The sequence below is a fragment of the Plectropomus leopardus genome, chromosome 6, assembly GCF_008729295.1.
Source record: "Plectropomus leopardus isolate mb chromosome 6, YSFRI_Pleo_2.0, whole genome shotgun sequence".
Taxonomy (NCBI): Eukaryota; Metazoa; Chordata; class Actinopteri; order Perciformes; family Serranidae; genus Plectropomus; species Plectropomus leopardus.
The window spans coordinates 9,887,154-9,907,193 of NC_056468.1; the positions used below are offsets into that span (position 1 = coordinate 9,887,154).

General features: G+C 40.0%; 2 protein-coding genes across 3 annotated transcripts in view; both read left to right on the forward strand.

Annotated features, from left to right (window-relative positions):
- cabin1 (calcineurin binding protein 1) overlaps positions 1 to 1,777 on the forward strand; it is a 45,115-nt gene extending 43,338 nt beyond the window's left edge. For both annotated transcript variants that reach the window (XM_042487468.1, XM_042487470.1), the window contains one exon: positions 125 to 1,777. In XM_042487468.1, coding sequence (XP_042343402.1) covers positions 125 to 268 — 144 coding nt within the window. In that variant the 3' untranslated portion in view covers positions 269 to 1,777. The remainder of the gene's footprint in view (positions 1 to 124) is intronic.
- Positions 1,778 to 7,712: 5,935 nt separating this feature from the next.
- tbx16 (T-box transcription factor 16) lies at positions 7,713 to 10,748 on the forward strand. The gene is made up of 9 exons (XM_042488907.1): positions 7,713 to 7,728; positions 7,887 to 8,043; positions 8,151 to 8,253; positions 9,068 to 9,232; positions 9,428 to 9,574; positions 9,667 to 9,737; positions 9,839 to 9,927; positions 10,013 to 10,226; positions 10,310 to 10,748. The coding sequence occupies exons 1-9, from the start codon at positions 7,713 to 7,715 to the stop codon at positions 10,746 to 10,748; spliced, it is 1,401 nt and encodes a 466-aa protein (XP_042344841.1).
- The last annotated feature ends 9,292 nt before the right edge of the window (positions 10,749 to 20,040 follow it).

Below are 20,040 nucleotides of genomic sequence, written 5' to 3' on the forward strand. Positions count from 1 at the left end.
GTATGCAGTTCGCCTTCTAAAACACGTGTTTCTCGATGTGACTGTAAATAACCGTAATGCAGCTGTTTGATGTGTACTCTAATGTAAGACACAACAGCGACCCCTGCTGTCTGCTCCTCCACAGAACGTCATCCTGTCGTCTCAGTCTGCAGCCACAGTCAAAAAGGACACTCTGAGCCAGCCGGCGCTGGAGGTGCAGGAGACATCCAGCCAGGAGTCGTCTCTGGAGAGCGAGTCGGACGAGGAGGACGATTACATGGACATCTGAGCCTCCGCAGGCCTCGCTGAAACTGAACAAGGCCTTTTGTCGCAAGTTGGCGTCACTCTGCCAAACCCTGCGCCCCCTGTCTTAAAGAGGAATGGTACACGTCACTGCAGCTGTCTCTGTTGATGCTATCGCTCCTTCACGTGCATTACAAAGAAAGCACTCCCAAACTGGAAAAAACGCAGTATTCTCATCGCCTGTCATGTCACCGTGTTGCTCTGCTCGTCAGCAGTGATGGCGTACAGGACAGACAGCGATGGATGTAGTCTCGCAGCATGTTGGTAACGTGCCATTTATGCATATCACACATCAGCTTATCGAGCTCTCCTGCAGCCCTTAGTTCACTGGATCTGGCAAGAAAGACTTTTAGCCTTTAAAGCCAACCAGTCCCGCGTTTATGCATCTTTATTTTTTAATGTCGTGTGCTAACTGTATCTCCAAGCAGCAGCTAAAACCTCGTCTGAGAACTCGTCGATCTGAGGTGCCTCAGTCGGGACTGACGCTCAGCAGCATGTAACCTGCTGTCCACCACTTTGATTGCTTACTTTGGCATGAGAATTTCATCTGCAAGACGCATCGCGTTGCTACACGATATATTTCAAAGGTGGAGTGAGGACAATCGGCTGCATCCGAGGCTCACACAGCCTCACAACCTGTAGCAGATTGGAAATGTTTACACTTTAATGTTTGGGATGTTTTTCAGTTAGCACTAACTCTGTGCTATTTTTTGTACTCTTGTAATATTTTGTCCTATATAAATTTTGTTTTTGCGTGCATTTGTAGCGAAGAGGAACAGTTCTAACCAGGAAGGCGTCCTGTCACCAGCACTGATCTGAATGATACAGAGAGAGATGGGTTTTCAGTTGTTATGAATTAGCTTTTGTACATATCACAATCCAAATATCTTTCCAATGTGTTTGGCTTTAATGGGTTAATGAGTATTAAGTGGGAAGAGTGTGTGCATGTGTGAGAGTTTAAACATGAAGATGAGGGTCACTTCTGTTTCAGTCACGTCAGGACGCAAGCTGACGGCAAACGCTTTGACGTGACCGATCCTGATGTCAGTGAAATTGAAATGCATGCCAAGGAGGACTCTCTCTAATTCAGATGCCTTTCCATTGAAACCATTTTGGTAAATTTGTCACAATTCTAGCTTAACTCAGAGGAAGACAACAGAATGTTTTTTACAGATTGTTTTCTATTAAAAAAAGAAAGATATTATGTTTCTTGATAGTTGTCTAAAAATAGACTTTAAAAAAAGGACACAAGTGAATAATTGTAAACTATCACCCTCGATTTAAAAAAAAAAAAGTTTTGTATTTTATTTCATCGTATTTGTTTATTTTTTTGGTGTAAGATAGTTTTCTATTGTTCTTCTGGGAATGTACCACGGCTAAAGAGATGAGCGAGTTGAGCTCGGCCCCCTCCTGGCTCCGGCTGATGGAGGGGAACTGTTCTCTGTGTCTTGACTGCATTATAGATGTCAAACCAAAAATATATTTGAGAAACACATATTTGTTTGGTGTGCTCTTTCAAGTACCAATCAAATCTGGGTAGGTTGGGCGGGGTCAGTCGGGAAACTGTGACTGCTATCACCGTAATTTATTTTAAGACCTATGGACGCATGATGTTTACTGATGCTTTAAATCAACATTCTCAACCACCCGTAGACTCAAAAGAAGCAAACGTATTCTTGAACATGTTTAAGGCTGATGTCACCTGATTGCTTCTGTTTATTTTTTCCAGTCTTGTCTTGTCACACAACATTTTACTTACTTGAGTGAGTGCAGCAATATTTCAGCATTCATTATACTATGTAGGAGCATGAGGTGCCCACCTCAATAATAATTCATATCAAATTCATATCAAACACATATTGGTTGCTAATCAAGATAACAAAGGGGTCGTATAATGTTTATGAAAGTGGACACGATGCACAGGAGGACTCCAAATATTGTTTAGAGTAGGGAACGTATTAAAAATAATGATGTTTTAATTAAAATGCATGTTTTGGAACTACTGAGCGTACAACTCGATAAATAAGGGTTACACTGCAGGAGTTGTGTAAGTTTATAAATGGATATTTTGATACAGTTTTTTTTAAATGTGGACCCCTATGACTTCAAGTCATCAAAAATGTTTGCCTTTTTTGGATTCTTTGTTCACCATGGAGGCATGCCTGCAAAACAAATATTTCTTCACAAATTCAGCGTAAGATGGGCTGACTGACATAGAAATGATTATTTGGGGCGTGAAGTATTACTTTAATGCTTTAGTGTAACAATCTTCTGATATGAAGAGAGATGCATTCTTCACTCCTGGTCAAGAAGGCAGCATACAAATACATCAACAAATTGGGACAACTCACACACTTCAAAAGAGTATCCAGGTAAGATGTATGAGCATCAAATTTTCAATTAAGCAATGTCGTTTTTAAAATTACAATCTAATAAAGTTTGGTTTTAATGTTCATTTGCTTGTTTTATCTCAATTTTTCAGAAATAATTCGGTGTACCTCCAGGATCACACCAGTGAGAGGATGTTCAAGTGTTCTGTGAGGAGGAAGGTGATGCTAACTCACTAAAACACAGCAGTCATTTCTGTCACCAGTCAGGGCCACACATGAGCACACAACATTTTAGCAGACGGCTAATTCCTTGGCAGTCAAGGTTATTTTGTTACAGTGTGCATCTGACCCATCAGACTGAAACACGTTATTTAGATGTCATCAGTAACACTCAATGTTTAAATTGGATTTCTTAACAGCTTGTGTTTAAACACACTAAAACGACTCATTTTCTGGCTTTTTTTTTTTTTTAAATGCCATTTATAAAAATCCCATAGGCTCGTGACTCTATAACCACATCACAAATGTTTAATTTAAAATCACAACTGTGCCACAAAGGTCTATACAGCATTCATTACCCTCTATCCTTGGACCCTTGATTTGGATGAGAGAAAAACTCTTTAACAGAGAAAATATATAGGAAAGCCATTTATGTAATCTTGCTTATAATCATTTTGAAATCTTGAATAAATGAAAAAAAAAAGCATCTTGTTCCACTGGAGCTGTGAGCTCTGTGGCTCCTGTAGCCGGTGGACCACCCCGCTGACCACATTGACTTTGTGGTCAAAGGGCTTGTACACTCTGGTGTGAAGTCTCCGACACGAGGGAAGTCATTAGTCTTCATTAGCAACTTCCAGGAGTTTCTTATGAAGTGCTGTGAAGTTGTCATTTGCCCCCTTTGCCAGGCAAGCTAGATCTGAGGTTTGTTTTCTTATGTGGGCGACCAAATGTGAGCTCACCCGGCCCCTCATCGCTGCATGCGAGATCACGATCACTGACGTCAAGGATGCCTGAGAGGATGTTGAAGCAGAATTTAATCACAGTTAAGTGGCTTGTTTATTATCGTGGAGGATGATGAATGAAAAATGGCATGAGTATCAATTGAGGAGAATACATATGACATAGGAATAGATAAATAATAGTCAGAATTAAAGAAATAAAGGACTAAATAAATTCTGAAATATAGTGATAAATGCAGAGGGAAGGGCCTCCAACATTAAGATACAGACAGAAATGTAAGGATAAATAACTATAGTTGCACAAAAATGTAGAAAACAATTGAAGTTATTTATATAGTGTTTAAATTAATCACCTCTTTTTAATTTATTGATTAATTTATGCATTTATCTAGTTTTTTTCATATTTATTTCCTAATTTCCATCATTCATGTATTTATTTATTTATGTATTTATCATTACTGTATTTATTTTGGCATTGATCATTTATTTCTGTATTAATTTACTTATTCCTGTATTTATTTAGACATTTATATTTTACTGTATTTTTTTTATTTATTCCTGCATTTATTTAGATGTTTGTTTATTTCCGTACTCATTTATTTATTTCAGCATGTATTTGTCTCTTTCATGTATATTATTATCTGTATTTATTTATACCTATATTTATTTATTTCCATATTTATGTATTTATTATTGTATTTATTTAGATGTTTATCTATTTCAGTATTTATTTAATCATCGACTCATTTTTCATCGTCCATTTTTTTGTAATCTCTGCAAACTACAAAGGAAAATGGATAAATCGGTGCTTACCCTCATAAAATCTGACTTATTAGTTTTGTTGTCTTGATGAGAAGAATACAGCGTGTATGTTAAGCGTATACTTTCATACCTTTAGATTTAAGTTCTCTGCTGTTCCATGAACTAGACACAATGTAATGAATCCTCTTTAATCACAACACAGCACCCCAAAGCAGTTGAAGTAAAATCGCCGTTGACCTGTTGTCAGGTAAAGGCATTTCCTCCGCTATGCGAGATTGTTCGGTCTCCTGTGACATCATGTAGTCTCCAGCCACGGGGCTGCTATCTCTGCAAACCCCTCAAAGTGGCCAATTAAGCATCAAAAGGGCATGCTGCATGGCTAATGTGAGCGAAAGGTGTGAGATTTCTCGTCAGTCCACTCCGGGGGCTCTTTATTGGGCTGCTAGAGAGCCGTCTGATCCCCAGGCCCTGGCTGTATATTGGCAGCTGTTAACTGTCGAGCACAAGGGGGATCTGTGCAGTTAAAGCAAATGGCCAAAGACCGACACCTGGGAGGAGGACCATTACTGCTGAAGGTGATCCAGGAGTAGACGCAGGAAGGAGAGCCACGGTGGAATCAGACATGAGATGTGGGGGAGGAATCAGCTGTTTATCGGAGGTTGATCTGTCCTAAAGGATTCCTTATTTACTCTAAAATGTTATGAGGTGGCTAAAATCAAACAGCATATTTAGGGCTTTTAAGAAATCCACTGTATTTTTGGAAAGCAGTCCTTATCAGTCTCCTCCAGCGGACTTCCCTGATGTGCCATCCAGTCCAAATCAACTGCGGTCTTGCTGTTACATAAGCCAGAGCTCCGTCCATGCCTAACTGTCCCCAGGCTATGCAGCAGGGCCCTTTACCAGTCACACCTGTCACCTCCAAACCCAGCACGTAATGGGATTGACACTGATGCTGCTGAAATGTACACCTCAGCTCAGACACTGACACACTCCGCCGCTGAAAGCCGAAGTGTTATCATAGACAGTAGTTCAAAATCTCTCTATATCAACTCTAATCTCTTTATTTCTCACAGTGTCTTCCTCTTAAGAAAGCTGTGTGACCCCTGTCCCCAATGAAGGCCCCCGAGGAGCCGGCTAAAGTGCTAAGTGAGGAGAGCCACACTGAAGCTGTGATTAATAACTCCTCGGCAACAGTTTGTTTCACATAAGGAGGATAAAAACACATCGTACTTCCTCAAGGCCAATGTTGTACCACAGCGAGGAGGAGGAAGAGGAAGAGGGTGCTGGGAGAATCCTGCATCAGGACATTTCAAATGACCGTACAGAGATCTCTGCATCTTTAAGTGCATCATTACAAGCTGAATGTTATTATCCTTTTTATTCTGCATCGACCGCACTCAGGAGCCTTAAAGAGGCCGGTCAATATTTTCACAGGGAAGACTTTCTAGCAGTGAACGTCTCTTTGCTCTCACTTAACTGCTCATTTTACAGAGTGCTGTGCCACCTTTAAAACTGCCGGGCCATTTCTGCACAATCCTGGATCACATATTTCACATGGTCTTAGCGTTTTAACTGTTATACATACAGTTACACAGACCCTTTGTGTGTGTGTGTGTGTGTGTGTGTGTGTGTGTGTGTGTGTGGCTGTTTACAGGAGCTATTGTATGCAGCATGCATCACATGAGAATACAATGAGAAGTGGAAGTGGTGCGTCTATGCTAGAAGAGAGCTTGAATGAGATGTGAAAAGTCACCTCAATTCAAATGTTCATTTCAGTGGAAACAAGAGGGTCTAATTTTGTTCCTCTATGCTAACGCCTGCCGCGTTTAGCATTTGTTTTGCCTTTGGTAACATGGCACAACGCAGGCGGAGACAGGCCCGGTGAACGACACCCGTGGATTTTGCCCTGGCTGTGGATGGTGGGAGGACGGTCGGGGTTGTTGTGGCAGGTCTTTATTGTCAGACCCCTCCTGTCCCATTCAAGGCTGACTTGGGCTTGTGGTGCTAACTGGCTGTTAATTGCCAAGGCTTTCTCCACATGCAGAAACTAGCTCCTTCAAGGGAAACTAGCCTAATGAGATTATCTATCAGGGCATGGGCCTGTCTAGACACCCCAATACACAACCCCCACACCTCAAGCCATACACCACTGCATGCAGAGGCTTCAGAGGATGCCCTCAGGTAAAAGTTACCTGCAGAAAGGGTGCATGGTGTCATTACGCCATTATGGGTTTACACCCACTGCGTAATTTCTCTGATGGAGAAAGCTGAGAATCTTTAAAAAGCATAAAGGTGATTGTGTATTTCAGTGATATTCGACTAAGGCCTGCGAGACAAACGTGCCCCCCCCAACCATTTCCTTGTTCACAAGAAAAAATAAAGTGATTCACACTGGGAGCTACTTTTGTACGCTTATTATGCAGAAGCTTTTTATCAAAAGAAGTATCAGCAAAGGATTCCCTGTATCCCTGGACAGAGGTCATAGCAACGCCCCTAAAATCGTAATATCCCAGGAATGTCCTAAAATCTGTGAAACATCCCAAAATCCAAGAAACATCCTAGAATCCTGGAGATGGTCTAAAATTCGAGAAATGACCTTAATCCTAGAAACATCCTAAAATCATAGAAATGTATTAAAATCATCAATAAGTCATCAGTCAATAGGATTTGCAATAGTAAGTGTTCAAATAACGGTTCTACTTTGAGAAATCTCTTAAAAATTGTAATTGCTATTTTTAAGAGGATAACATCTCAAAACCCACAGAATCCTATATAAACACACCTTCCACTGTATCTCTATCAGTTTTGTTAGATGTACTACACTGAGTGTTTACCACATTGCACAAACACACTAAATGCCATTTTGCCGTGTGCTTATGCCCTTGTGAATGATATTTACACAGATTCTGGTGCCGCTGCAAGCCCCGATCCGCTGCAGGAAAGTGCGTCCATATTTGTTTTAAAGTCTCTTAGCAGTTAATAAAGATGCATTTCCTCCGTCCCCCTTCCTGTGGGGACGGTATCAAGGCTCTGTTAAGTCTCTTTGATTTCCAGCAGCCTCCAATCACAGCGGGGCTCGGACTCATCATTGTGCCACTTCAAAGCCTGGGAATGGCTCTCCTGACCCCACCCACTCCAGGGCTCCCCTTAAAAAGTCATGGTCACCCCTTCCAGCAGGAGTCCTGATCTCTGTATGACCTGCTGCAAAACTAACTAACCTACTTGACTCTTTGAGCTGCTGGATTTCTCTTTTTTCTTACAAACGAGGCAGGAGACCAAAGAGGAAGAGCACCTGGATATCACAGATACTTGGATTGTTTATTGGCCCTGAGTGCATGAACCTTTTTCAAGCTTTTTCTGTTTCTGCTGAACCTGAACCATGCAGTCCATCAGAGGTGAGTGTCTCATTGGATTCTTACTGGGCTTCCAAATCAATAACTTCAATATCCCAACCAGTTTAGTTGTTTTGTCTTAACCTGAGCATATGTTTCTTGTCTTGACCCTTCCTCTATAACCCCTTCTAATACAGACAGTTCTGATTATTTCTTTTTAGAGTTGAAGCCCAGCTTCAGCGGTCCTCCTCCCTCCTCTATGGGTGCTGGCCCCGATGCCTACCTCCAGGGTAACATCCGGATGACTCTGGAAGACCCTGAACTCTGGAAGACCTTCCACGAAATTGGAACAGAGATGATTATCACTAAACCAGGAAGGTAAGGTTATAGAGAAGTAACATTTACATGCAAAATGTTCGAAAGGGAGTGTTTTCTGATGCTGCATTTCCATGTTTGCCTCACAACTCCCCTTTTGTGTTGTCCAGGAGGATGTTTCCACATTGTAAGATCAATCTGTCCGGCCTTATCCCATGTGCCAAGTACATCTTACTGGTCGATATGGTCCCTGAAGATGGTTTCAGGTATAAGGTAAGACCTTTTCTGTCACTTATGAATGAGTCTCATGTTGATTTCTGTGGAATTTTAGAACTACTAGGCTAGAAAAAGAAGAAAGGAAAAATGAGATTGGTATCAACTGATAACATGTAATATGTTACTTGTTTTAAGATGTTTTCATTTTTTTTACAAGACATTTTCATGTTATAAGGAGCAACTTTTCTTGTTTAAACACACATTCATTTATCTTGTTTCATTGTGATATGTTTCAGGTTACTTTGGGTTATGGCGTCACATAACTATATAAAACGCTACATGCTATAAGTAAATGAATAAGTATATTGTCGTAACAAGAAGAAATCCTTGGCATGATTTTAAAACATCTTTTTATACCATGGAAATATCTTTCAAAGATGTGAAAAACATCTTGTTCTAACATGAAACGTACCATGTTATTATCTAATACTGATTTAATTTTTTTCTGACATGGCTTTTTTTTTTTATGTTGACAAAAATATTTCATTTTCCAATGATAAAACGTAGCCTTGACTCACACAGCCATGGCTTAGGCTGTAGATAACGCTCAATGGTTACAAGTATCCTCAGACAAGACATCCCCTGTTTATCACCCCCCCTCTCTCCTGACATTGTACATCAAAGGGTGCTATCTCTTCCTGTTTTTCTATCCCCTGCTGGGAGCCCACTGTACTACCCCCTATCTCCGTGGGTGGTATTGGCCAAGCCGTCACTCTCCTCTCACACTGGGAGAAGGGAAGAAGATGAAGCTTCTTCTGTAAATTGCTTTTCTCCAAGACAGACTGACTGACTGTCTGTCTCCTTCCAACAGTGGAATAAAGAGAAATGGGAAGTGGCGGGGAAAGCGGAGCCCCAGCCGCCCTGCAGGACCTACCTCCACCCCGACTCGCCGGCCCCGGGGAGCCACTGGATGAAGCAGTCTGTCTCCTTTCTAAAGCTCAAGCTCACCAACAATACGCTTGACCAGCATGGCCATGTAAGTAAGAGCACTCGAAACAGGGGTTCTTACCAAAAAAATCAAAATGATATCCAAACTGCTGTGATGATTGAAGTCCTTGGCCGACTCTTACAGACTGGTGCTTTGACAGCAGTAAAGTGGATACTTGTAAAAAATGAACTAGAAGTGCTTCAAAAGTGTTTTGAAATAATCACTTTCTTCCTATCTACACAGATCATTCTGCACTCCATGCATCGCTACCATCCGCGCTTCCACATTGTTCAGGCGGATGACCTGTTCAGTGTCCGCTGGAGTGTCTTCCAGACCTTCACCTTCCCCGAGACGTCCTTCACGGCGGTCACAGCATACCAGAACACAAAGGTCCGTTTCCTACCTCTGCAAGTTAATGCAAACTGCTGACAGGACGACACACATCAATGAGATTTTAACTGATTTAATTCTTCCACCTACAGATCACAAAGCTGAAAATTGATCACAACCCGTTCGCAAAAGGTTTCCGGGATGAAGGCACCAATAAAAAAAGGTTGGTGATGATGACAGTTTGGATACTTTGTGGAACAAATGGTGGTTCACCTTTTTTGGAAGTTGATGCATTGTTTTAATGAATCTGATGTTCCTCTGCAGGCGTTCAAACAAGAACCCAGCCTGCCTCGACAAACGAGCCAAGATGTCAGACGTTCTGAGTAGAGACTCAGAGGAGGACAGTCCACCAGGTACACTTTTAAGACTCTCCCTCCTGTTCGTGTTTGTACTTTCTTGTCCTGTACTCCCAATCTGACGTGATGGATTTGTTCTCAGATTTCTGCCGCTCATCATATGAGGGTTATGACAGAGAGGAAGGCGACCTGCCGAAACAGAAAGAGACTGATGGTGTCAAAGAGGAGCGTTACTCCCCTTGGACTGCTGAGAGGGACCACAGTGTGAGGACTGAATCACCCACCGGGGCCGACCCCAGGGACATGTACAACACGGAGCAGCTTGTTCCCGCTCCAGCTTCTTACCAGCCATACAGGTGAATACTTGTAAAGTTACGCAGTAATTAGGAGTGAAATGCAGTCATGATAATGAACACTGACCTCTTTTTTTACTCTTCAGGTTCCACGAGTACGGAAAGTCCCCGTCCCCCTCCTCCAGCATTGGCAGCAGCAACAGTGGTTCAGGACGTAGCAGCTTTGAGTCCAGAGTCCATGATGTCGCCACTGTCCCAGATCACGATTCCTCAAAGCCTCGTACGCACGAGATCGGCCCTTCTTCTTGCGGCCCCCAGCACCTCCCCGCCCCACAGGACTACACCGGGGTCCTCAACATGACCATGGCCCAGGCCGGGAAGCCAGGGGTGATCGGCCACCACATCTACAGCCCATACAATGCCGAGCAGCCGCTGGGTCAGTGGAGTGGCCCCAGCCCGGCCCAGTACCCCCCTCCTCACCACCTGACCGCTGACTACACCACACAGGCTGTGCACCACGGCTATCACCATGGCAACGTTGCAGAGTGGAGCCAGTACCCGCTGTTCTCTTACTCCTGCTGGTGAAGGGATCTTCAATGACTGAGAGTGACTTTACTGATGCTGCTGCTGCTGCCAGGATGCTGATCCACAGCTATGAAGATGCATGCCCAGACCAGGCTGAGGGCCAGAGGCCTGTGACAACAACAGAAAAAACTGAAAGATGACAAGAAGTTTTCGGGGGCCGCCTGTCGCTGCCTTCTGTTCGGACTGGCAGGATTCAGACTCTGGTTGTGCTGAGTGAAAATAAAGTGTGCTCCGCCATGCTGTTTGATTGTTTAATTGTTGAATTGTCTATTTATTTTGTAATTTCATCTCACATCCAAGTTTAAATATTATTTTTGTAAAAAAAAAAAAAAAGAAAAAAGAAAGAAAGAGTAAAACAGAAGTGTGCAATTAATGTCTGTGTTTTAAATGTGATGTGATCTGAAAATAAAAACGTTAAAGTAACACAATTTGATGTCTAATGTGTGTAGATATTTATACATCTTAAATCACTCAAACAGAGATGGAACATACTTTAAGAAGACACTGAATTTACACATAATTCTGACTTATCTAATCGTAATTATACAATTCATTTGAAGATACGTAGATGGGTGATTTTAATAAAACTTTTCCCCATTAAGCTTACCCCCCCCCAAAATTGAAAAGGAAGCACATCTAGAGTTTGCAGGTCCATAAAAACTAGTGATGTGAGTCAAATAAATAAGTGAAATGTGAGTATTTTGTCCTCCTTGACCTGAAGACTCGATATGTGCTGCCTCTTCAACTTTTTGGAATAAGCTCACTGGATTTTGGGTTTAGCATTCCTCTGAGAATCTCACTGTTGAAGCGCAACCTTTTTTCCTTTATATAAATGTATTTTTCACCATCATTATCAGCCCTCTGATTCCAACCCAAGCCATCATATCTTCCACTGGTTGCATGAGACATGACGTAAATTTACAGTTTCTAATTTTGGTTTTCATCCACTCTGTTCTGCAGACAGCATAGGTTTTGTGTATGTATGAGTGTATTGTATAAGTGTCTTTGTTTTCAGGTACACATCTGCCTGCTTTGTACCCGGCCAGCTCTGATAACGCAGCACATCCTTTGGTGGCGTTTGTTTGTATTTCCTCTTTGTTGATCTAACGAGGGGCCACTCTGTAGTTTCGACAGGCCCAGCATGCATTAAAGACATTGTATTACTGTGACTCCGGCTCACCTGCTGAGGTTTACCCACCAGCATCATAAAGCATCGCACGACTCTCATTCTCCATCTCAATGAGCCCTAAAAAGCATGAAAATGGGTGGCTGTTGGCTCCTTTTCACAGCTGAAAAACACAGGCCGGGCCCATCGCCTCCACCCTGGGTGGATATGAGCTGCTAATGACTGTTGTTAAGTCCAGGGGGGAGGAGGAGGAGGAGGAGGAGGAGGGGAGGGTCATCCTTCAGGAACAGGTCTGCTGGTGTGGATTTTACTCAGTGTTACTCATTATGTTGGAAGCTTCTTGAACCAGTATGTTTAACGTAACAACTATGTTTCACACAGTTCATTTACTCATTTTAATGAGGATGAGGAAATAGTAGGGATACACAATGATATCGGCACGTCATCTGTATCGACTGATATTGGCTTTAAAATAAAATATCGGAATCCACCAACATCCTGATTTCTGCCGGTATTGCAAACCGACATTTTTTTTTGTTCAACTTGCAAAGTGAACATGGACAAAATATCAACCCTAAGTTGAGGTATTTATCTTATTTTGCTCAATGAATTAATATTACACACACTGAAACATTGTATTTTATGTCACCATCTGCTAGAGGGCAATCCTGTGAAGAGTATACATAATATGATGTTAATTATATTTATAGAATTATAAGACAATATCTAAGATAATATCTCCTAGAATACACGTTTATACCCAGTAAAGATGAAATCATGTTGTAAAGAACGGGGAAAAATAACTTTATCAAAGATAAAACACTGAAAAACTTTCGCCACACAGAATAATTACATAAGGGGGATTTGTGCCCACATCATCATGTAATCTGTATTTACAGAAAATGTAATGTAATGACTTAGTGCAGGCATGACAAGAACAATATCATAGCCTCATGACTTGACTCCAGCCTTCCTTATTTTGTTTTTTCCTTGTGTTAATTCTCATGCAACTATTGGTACATTTTTTGTTTTTGTTTAACTTTCTTTTTTTTATTATTATTTTGGCTGTGTTAATGCATATTGTACACATTTTGGCAAAGGTGTTTGTTTTGTTTTTCTCCTTTAGATTTCAGCCTCAGTTCATATAATATGTCAATAATACACCGTAGAAATTAAAACCTCCCTCTTAACACTATTGGTACATTTTTTGTACCATTGAAACCCATTAAAACTACTTGGAAACTACTATACTATTTTTATCCCACTGTCATTACAGCATAAAAGCATGCATCCCATAATATCAGGCTTTCATTCTGTGGTCCTGGATGAGTTTTTGTAAATGTTACCTTTTTTTTTTTTTTTTTTATCAGATTTGGCAATTTACCTGTACTTTTTAAAATCCTAAAAATGAATGAATATCTGGTAGTTAATATCAAAACTGATGTTGGTTGACAAATGTAATGCACCGAAAGTTCGAAAAAATATTTATATATAGTATTTTTATTGCACTATTTGAGAGGGTACATTTTTTGTGTTCCAAACATGTTAAGAGTGAAGTTTAAAAAAAAAAAAAATCCCTGACATAACAAAAAAAAAAAATCAATATTGCTACTAATCATTGACCTGTCTGAGACTGTGACAATCAACAACAAAAAATATCAGTAAGTATATGGAAAATAACTACTTTTTAGTGCTTTTAGTACTTTTTAGTGGCATCATGTAAATAAGCTTGTATTTAAGGGGTTCACATTTTGAAAATAAATAAATATTTGGTAGTTATTTTCAGGACTGATGTTGGTTGACAAATGTAATGCACTGAAAGTTGAAAAAAATATTATATAATGTATTTTTTGGCACAGGTACATTTTTTCTACCAAATGTGTAATTAGTCAGAAAATTGAAACAGTGCGTGAGGGTTACAAATATTTTCTGTTAGGTAAAACAATGAAAAAAACTCTCAGTACAGCGTCCACTTAGACTGATATTATTTTTTTTTTATGTAGGCCTTTTTAAAAAGTGGCTATACAGCAGGGGTTGGGGTACGAGCCCCGTCTGTTTCTGCAAAGCGGGAGCGCGCCGACGCCAGCTAACGTAAGACCCTGATTATCTCATATAACCCCGCTTCAAAAACCCCGAACTATCCCTTTATGGCTTATTTAACCGTCCACCCGCCGAGCACGTCAGTGACATAAATCAAACACACCTGTGATGCTGCATGACGCAGTTACGTGTAGGTTAGCTAATGCTAAAACATGCTAAAGTGCTCGCGTGGATTCGCTAGCAGTAGCTGTTTGAGTGGGAAACTTTTCGTGAGTCGTGTGAGGACTTCATGCAGTTTTTGACCATAATGTAACCGTGTTCAGCTCAACGTGTTGGAAAACTGGAGCAGTGCGACAGAGAGGCCGAGTGGACCGGTTAAATTAGAGACGAATAAGAGGACCTCCGGCTGCACCAAAGAGTGACGTTCATCCAGGTGAGTGCAACAACTCCAAAACACACCATTTGTGCGGTGTGTCCATTGCTGGTGTGTGTTTGTGGCTGCTGCCAGTGTGCGGTTTACTGTGTAAAAGGTCCGTGTTGTCTGACTTTTATTGACTTTATTTGGGTTGATTTTATTCTGCTGTTGGTTCTCTGTGAAGTGTAAGGTTATTCAATTTGTGTAGCTTAAAATTGCTTTTTTGCACCCGCCGCAGGTGTTCACTTTTTATCAATTGTGGGTGATTTTTGTCTGATGGATAATACGTTGTGTGTAGGCTGCAAAGTGTTGTCTCTAAAAATGTAATTTACACACACACACACACACACACACACACACACACAATGTTTATGGAAATTGTAACGCAGTCCCAAATACCCTTAGGAAATTTTCACACAAGTACTTTTACTTTTACATGAGTAAAATTTCTTTAAAGTATCAACACTTTTAGTTAACTTGAGTACAATATTCTAGTACTCTTCCCACCTCTGTCTGTACTGTGTTTGTAATATAATATAATCATATTTTGCTTGTCTATTGTGTGTGAAGGTAGTCTGAGGTAGGGGTGGGCGATATGGCACTAAGATAATATCACAATATTTCAGGGTGTTTTTGCAATAACAATATTGTAAGTTTAGGCTATTATAAATACCAATTCATGTCATATTAGGCTGTGGTTGGTGTAGGACGAGTGTGTCCCTGCCTCCCTGCACATCCTGGATAGCATCTTTGACAGTTGGTTTGCTCCCAGAGGAACGGCTGTATACCAAAACCCGTCTGTCACAGCTACTCCTTCTCTGGGCTGCCGGTAGAGGGCATTTGCTCCTGGCCAAATTTTGGGGTATTTCATTGCTCCTCTCCAGTTTTCTCTGTCCCTCTTCAGTGGGTCTTAATGATGTTTTTGTTTCTACATTGAAGGTCATGGAGAAAGACTTAGCTCCATTCTCGTCACATTTGAGCATGAATGAGTTGGGTTTGAAATCGCGATTTCCTTCTTTGCCCTTGCATCCAAAGTGCAACTGAATGTGGTGCCAGACCTTGTTCAGTGAACCTTGCAGATTGTCTGGACTTTGTTTTGCAGAATATTTTAAGATGCACTGATCTTCAGGTTAAATCAGAGGGTTACGTGTTGAGGGCTGTGTTTAGCCCGAAGCCTGAGGTATCTGCTGATTCTGTAGAGCTCCCCTTTAGTTATCTGGATGGATCCATAAAATTCAAGACTATAATCAACTCGGTCTTCTCAACAAAGTGAATGTTGATGCTTATATTGCTGAGATTTAACCAAGTTTGAAGCAGGTTAAAGCCCATGTTTTTTGTTTTTACGGTTTTAGCTTCATTTTTTCTTCTCTCTATTCAGTCGAGGTCAGCTAATGTCATCAGAGTGCACCTTGAGGTTTGGGTTCGAGTCTGCAAGTTTCTCTCCTTTCCTTCAGTCTCATCTTAGGACCATTCATATTTTGAACCCAATCTTATATTTGGAAATATGTCCATTTTTATAGGCTTAACAATCTACGGTAACGTGAGATAACAAGGCCACCAACCTTTATGCCTAATTAACGGTTTAGAACGACTGTAAAGCGGAGTAATACATGCATAGTTTAAAGTCCTAGTGAAGTTTTACAATCAGAACTAACTGTTGTATAATAAAAATCATACCAGTGTTATCGTTAATGATATTAAAATGGCGAACCCCTAGTCTGAGGTAGAGTTGTGATTTAAAGATGTAGCCTAAATGTAAAACCTTTGTTGACCTTGTTCTCGGGTGTATTTATCATAGTTTGATTCCAGACCTCTTACTCAATTTATTCAAATATGATTTAAAAAAGACAAACAAAATGGAAATTTAGTCGTGCAATCAGGACAAATTTGTTGGGTAAATCATTTTTGTGTGGATAGAATAAGAATCCGTGTGGACAATCCTCCCCTCTTTTTAAAAAATAATTAATTTCTGCAATTTGTGGGATGTTTTGTCAAGTTGGTCATTGCATTTTTGATAAAGAATATAGAAACATTGCTCAGGTTTTATGGGGTCATTTAGCTAGTGAAAGGTGTCTGCAGCCCAAAAAAAAGTGCCAGATTTCAAGGGGTTAATCATCAACTATTAAATTTATGGCCAGCTGATTTCATAAACGAATAATCTGTTTGAGGTTTTTTTATGGAAAAAATGAAAATTGATTAAGTTTCTAAATCCTGATTTGATTGATATTTCTTTTTTTCTTTTTTTTTTTTACTCCGCTGTGACAATAAACTGAATATTTTTGGGATGTGGACAAAGTGAGAGGTTGTCATCATGGGTTCTGGATAACACTGTCATTTTTAAAAAAAAAAACATTTTCTGACATTTTATCAGCCAAACAACTAATGAATTCATTGAGAAAAAAACTGACTGATAATTCATCAATGAAAATAATAGTTGGTTGCTGACTTAGATGGCGTTTCCTGAGGCGAAAAATAGGGGCACGTGACCTAATTCATATCAACTTAGGGGTCCATCACATCCACAGTAAAGGCTGAACCACTGATCCACACACAGTAAAATGACATACGTTGTATATCAAGTGTTCTGTTGATTCCAGACATGTTGCCCTCACTGTAAACATGTTGGTCATGACCAAAATGTGTCGTAATTTAAAGACAAAGCTACTGTGGGTCACAGGGTCACAGGGTGCAGCCAGCCTGCTCCATAGATGTCCAGGAGGATTATTGTCTGTCATCCAGTGAAAGGAGTCCACATCTCCATCCACAGGTGACTTTCTTTGTCTTCCATAGCCAGAGAGGCTGGCTGAGGACGTCCTGCCCTCCCACACAGCGACAGAAACAAGAATGAAAGTGAGCACTTAGTGAAATTCCCCGGACACGCACATCCTCAACTCCACTGGGTTTAATCTGCATAGCTCTGCATCAGTGGGTAATTTGAGCCTTTTAATTGCTCTGATAATGGGCCCAGCAAAGAGCAGCACATCGACCTGCACTCAGATGCCCGTAAAGGCCGCTGACGACTCGAGGTTAAGTGCGTGACATATGTCTGAAGTATCCCCCAGGTGGTACTACAGCTTTAGAATGAAAAAGACGCTTAAACGCAGCAGATTGTTGATCCTGGATGTCCAGTGCTGGTGTCAGCACATCCCACCAGACATCGTGGTGGGGGCTGGCACAATTGTGTGAAACAGAAAGGGGGGGAAGGGGGGGGGGCACTCACTGAGGCTGGCAGGGGGTAACAGATGCAGATGAAACAGCCTCAGAGAGGAAAGCAGCAGTCAGCCTTCATAAAGCTGATGGAGTGGAGGGCCAAATGGAGAGGAACTAGCAGAGACTGGGCGGAATAAAGAGCACGGGCCACTGACAGGAGTTCAAACAAGGACGACAGTCATCAGAGGAGATTTTCTATTATGAGACCGTATGAAATTACACAGGAACATAAACTTTCAGAAACAATAAACACACTTTCTGAATCTCTGAAGAAACACTGGCCCCAAGATGCTTAAAACGTGTCTCTAAAGTTTTATTTATTTCTTTGGTTAGCTGTTTGATCATATCAACTGCAAGTTTTATTTAAATGGAGCAGTTCTGTCAAGGAAACTCCTTTGGACACATTCCCTTTTTAATAACACCTCCCTATCTTACATGTTCTCATGTTCTCTGTTTTTGTCATGTATGGTCTTTATCTATTGTTTTCGCTTTTTATTTGAAGCACACTACTAGTATATCAGAAAAAAACGTTAAAAAAACCCATCATATAAGCATCATAGTATAGTATGTAAAAAAATGGTATCACAAAAAGTTACAGCATGCCAGAAAAAGTCACAAAAACGTCAAAGTATAATATGTCAAAAAAAGTTATAAAAACGTCATAGTATAGTATGTCACATAAAAAGTTATTTTAAAAAGTCATAGTGTAGTAAAAAAAGTCATTAAAAAGTCATCATTGTATTGTTATCATAGGCAGTCATAGTGTAATAGGTCAAGAAAAGTCTTAGCATCTCATAAAAAAATGTCAATAAAAAAAGTAATTGCATAGTATGTAAAAAAAAATGGTATAAAATTATGTCAAAATTCATAAAAACTTCATAGTGTAGTATGTCAAAAAATATGAACAAAAAGTCATAGTATAGTATGTCGTGAAAAATATAATGAAAAATGTCATAGTAAAGTATGTCAAATAAAATGTTATTTAAAAAAAAAAAGTCAGTGTAGTAGGTAAAAAAAGACAGCAAAAAAAGTCAATATAATAACTCACAAAAATGTCATAGTATAGTATCTCCTGAAAAATGTCATTAAAACATCATAATATGTAAAAAAAAAAAAATGTCAGAGGTCATGGTATAGTATGTCATTAAAATGTAAATAATTTAAAAAAAATTATTATGTAGTAAAAATGTCATTAAATTTATTTTGGGAATGCCCAAAATTAACATCTTACTGGCTCGACATTCATAAATGTTTAGAAACTGTATTCCAAATCAATATACCATTTGATGTTCTGACAGTATATTTGGGCACAGTAGCAGTGACTGCTCAGTCTACTGCAGACAAATATTTAATGAGAATATTACTAGTTGGAGGGAAGAAAGCTCTAACTAGAAAGTGGTTAAAAATAGATGCCCCCAACATTTGAGGACTGGTTAAAAATTGTCCATGAAATTTACATAATGGAGAGATTAACATTTTCTATAAAAATACAATCTGAAAAATTTAAGGGATTGTGGTCTAAATGGATCAAGTACATTGGCCCACGGAGACCTGACTTGCTCTAATAACCTTGTTTAACTGCCCTTGTTTATTGTATTGTCATGGGACCTTGATGTAAGTAGATCCTTTGAGATAAGTGAGTGTGACATCTTTTGTTCAGATGTTCAGGTTTGTTTTAAGGAAAATGAAAGGGAGTGCAATAGATGGAAGAACAGCTCAATAGATTCATGTCTTGATGCAGTTCGACAGAGTGATGTCTGAATTATTATACATTGATTATATACCTATAAGCTTAATGTGATGATGTATTCCAGTGTTTTTGAAACATGAACTATGTATGATCTCCCTGATAAAAAAAAAAAAAAAAAAAATGTCTTTTAAAATTTTGTGTCAAAAAAGCCCCAAAAAGTCATAGTATGTATGATAGTCCTGCCATGAGCTGAAAAAAACTGAAAAAGTGCTGGGTGATTATCAATATTTTGTGGCAGGGAACATATAGCATATTTTGAAAGACAAGCCACGGGCTGTTTTAAATCTGTCCGACGGCCACGATTGGGCCCCTGAGCCTTACTTTGGACATGCCTGAACTACAATTTCAATGCTTTTTTTTTGGGTTATAGGTCAAATAATTAATCTTGTTTTTTAGGCATAAAAATTCTTCAGGAATACCAATGTAATATTTATTTTACCACTTCTTACCCATATCACATTTGGCTGGACAGTCAAAACACTTTGGTTAGCCTCAGTAGGGCAGTAAAGCCCTGGCCCCAACCAACATGCACACTTGACAAAAGCAATATGTTACTATCTTTATTAAATTTCAAAACGTCTGAGAAGGACACTAAGTTTGCATAACTTGTGTGACAGTGCGTTCTAATATATTAAATTTTTTTCTAGACATCTCACTACATATAAAAGGAAAATACATTTTAAAACAGACTTGTTCCTGGAGTTTCTCAGTGAGGGTGAAATAAGGGACACACGGTGGAGCGGGTGTCATT

What these genes read in the sequence shown, in the direction of transcription:
- tbx16 (XM_042488907.1), top strand. An exon ending in AGAGGAGGACAGTCCACCAG is followed by an intron (nt 9,928 to 10,012) that starts GTACACTTTTAA and finishes ATTTGTTCTCAG; the next exon opens with ATTTCTGCCGCTCATCATAT. An exon ending in GCTTCTTACCAGCCATACAG is followed by an intron (nt 10,227 to 10,309) that starts GTGAATACTTGT and finishes TTTACTCTTCAG; the next exon opens with GTTCCACGAGTACGGAAAGT.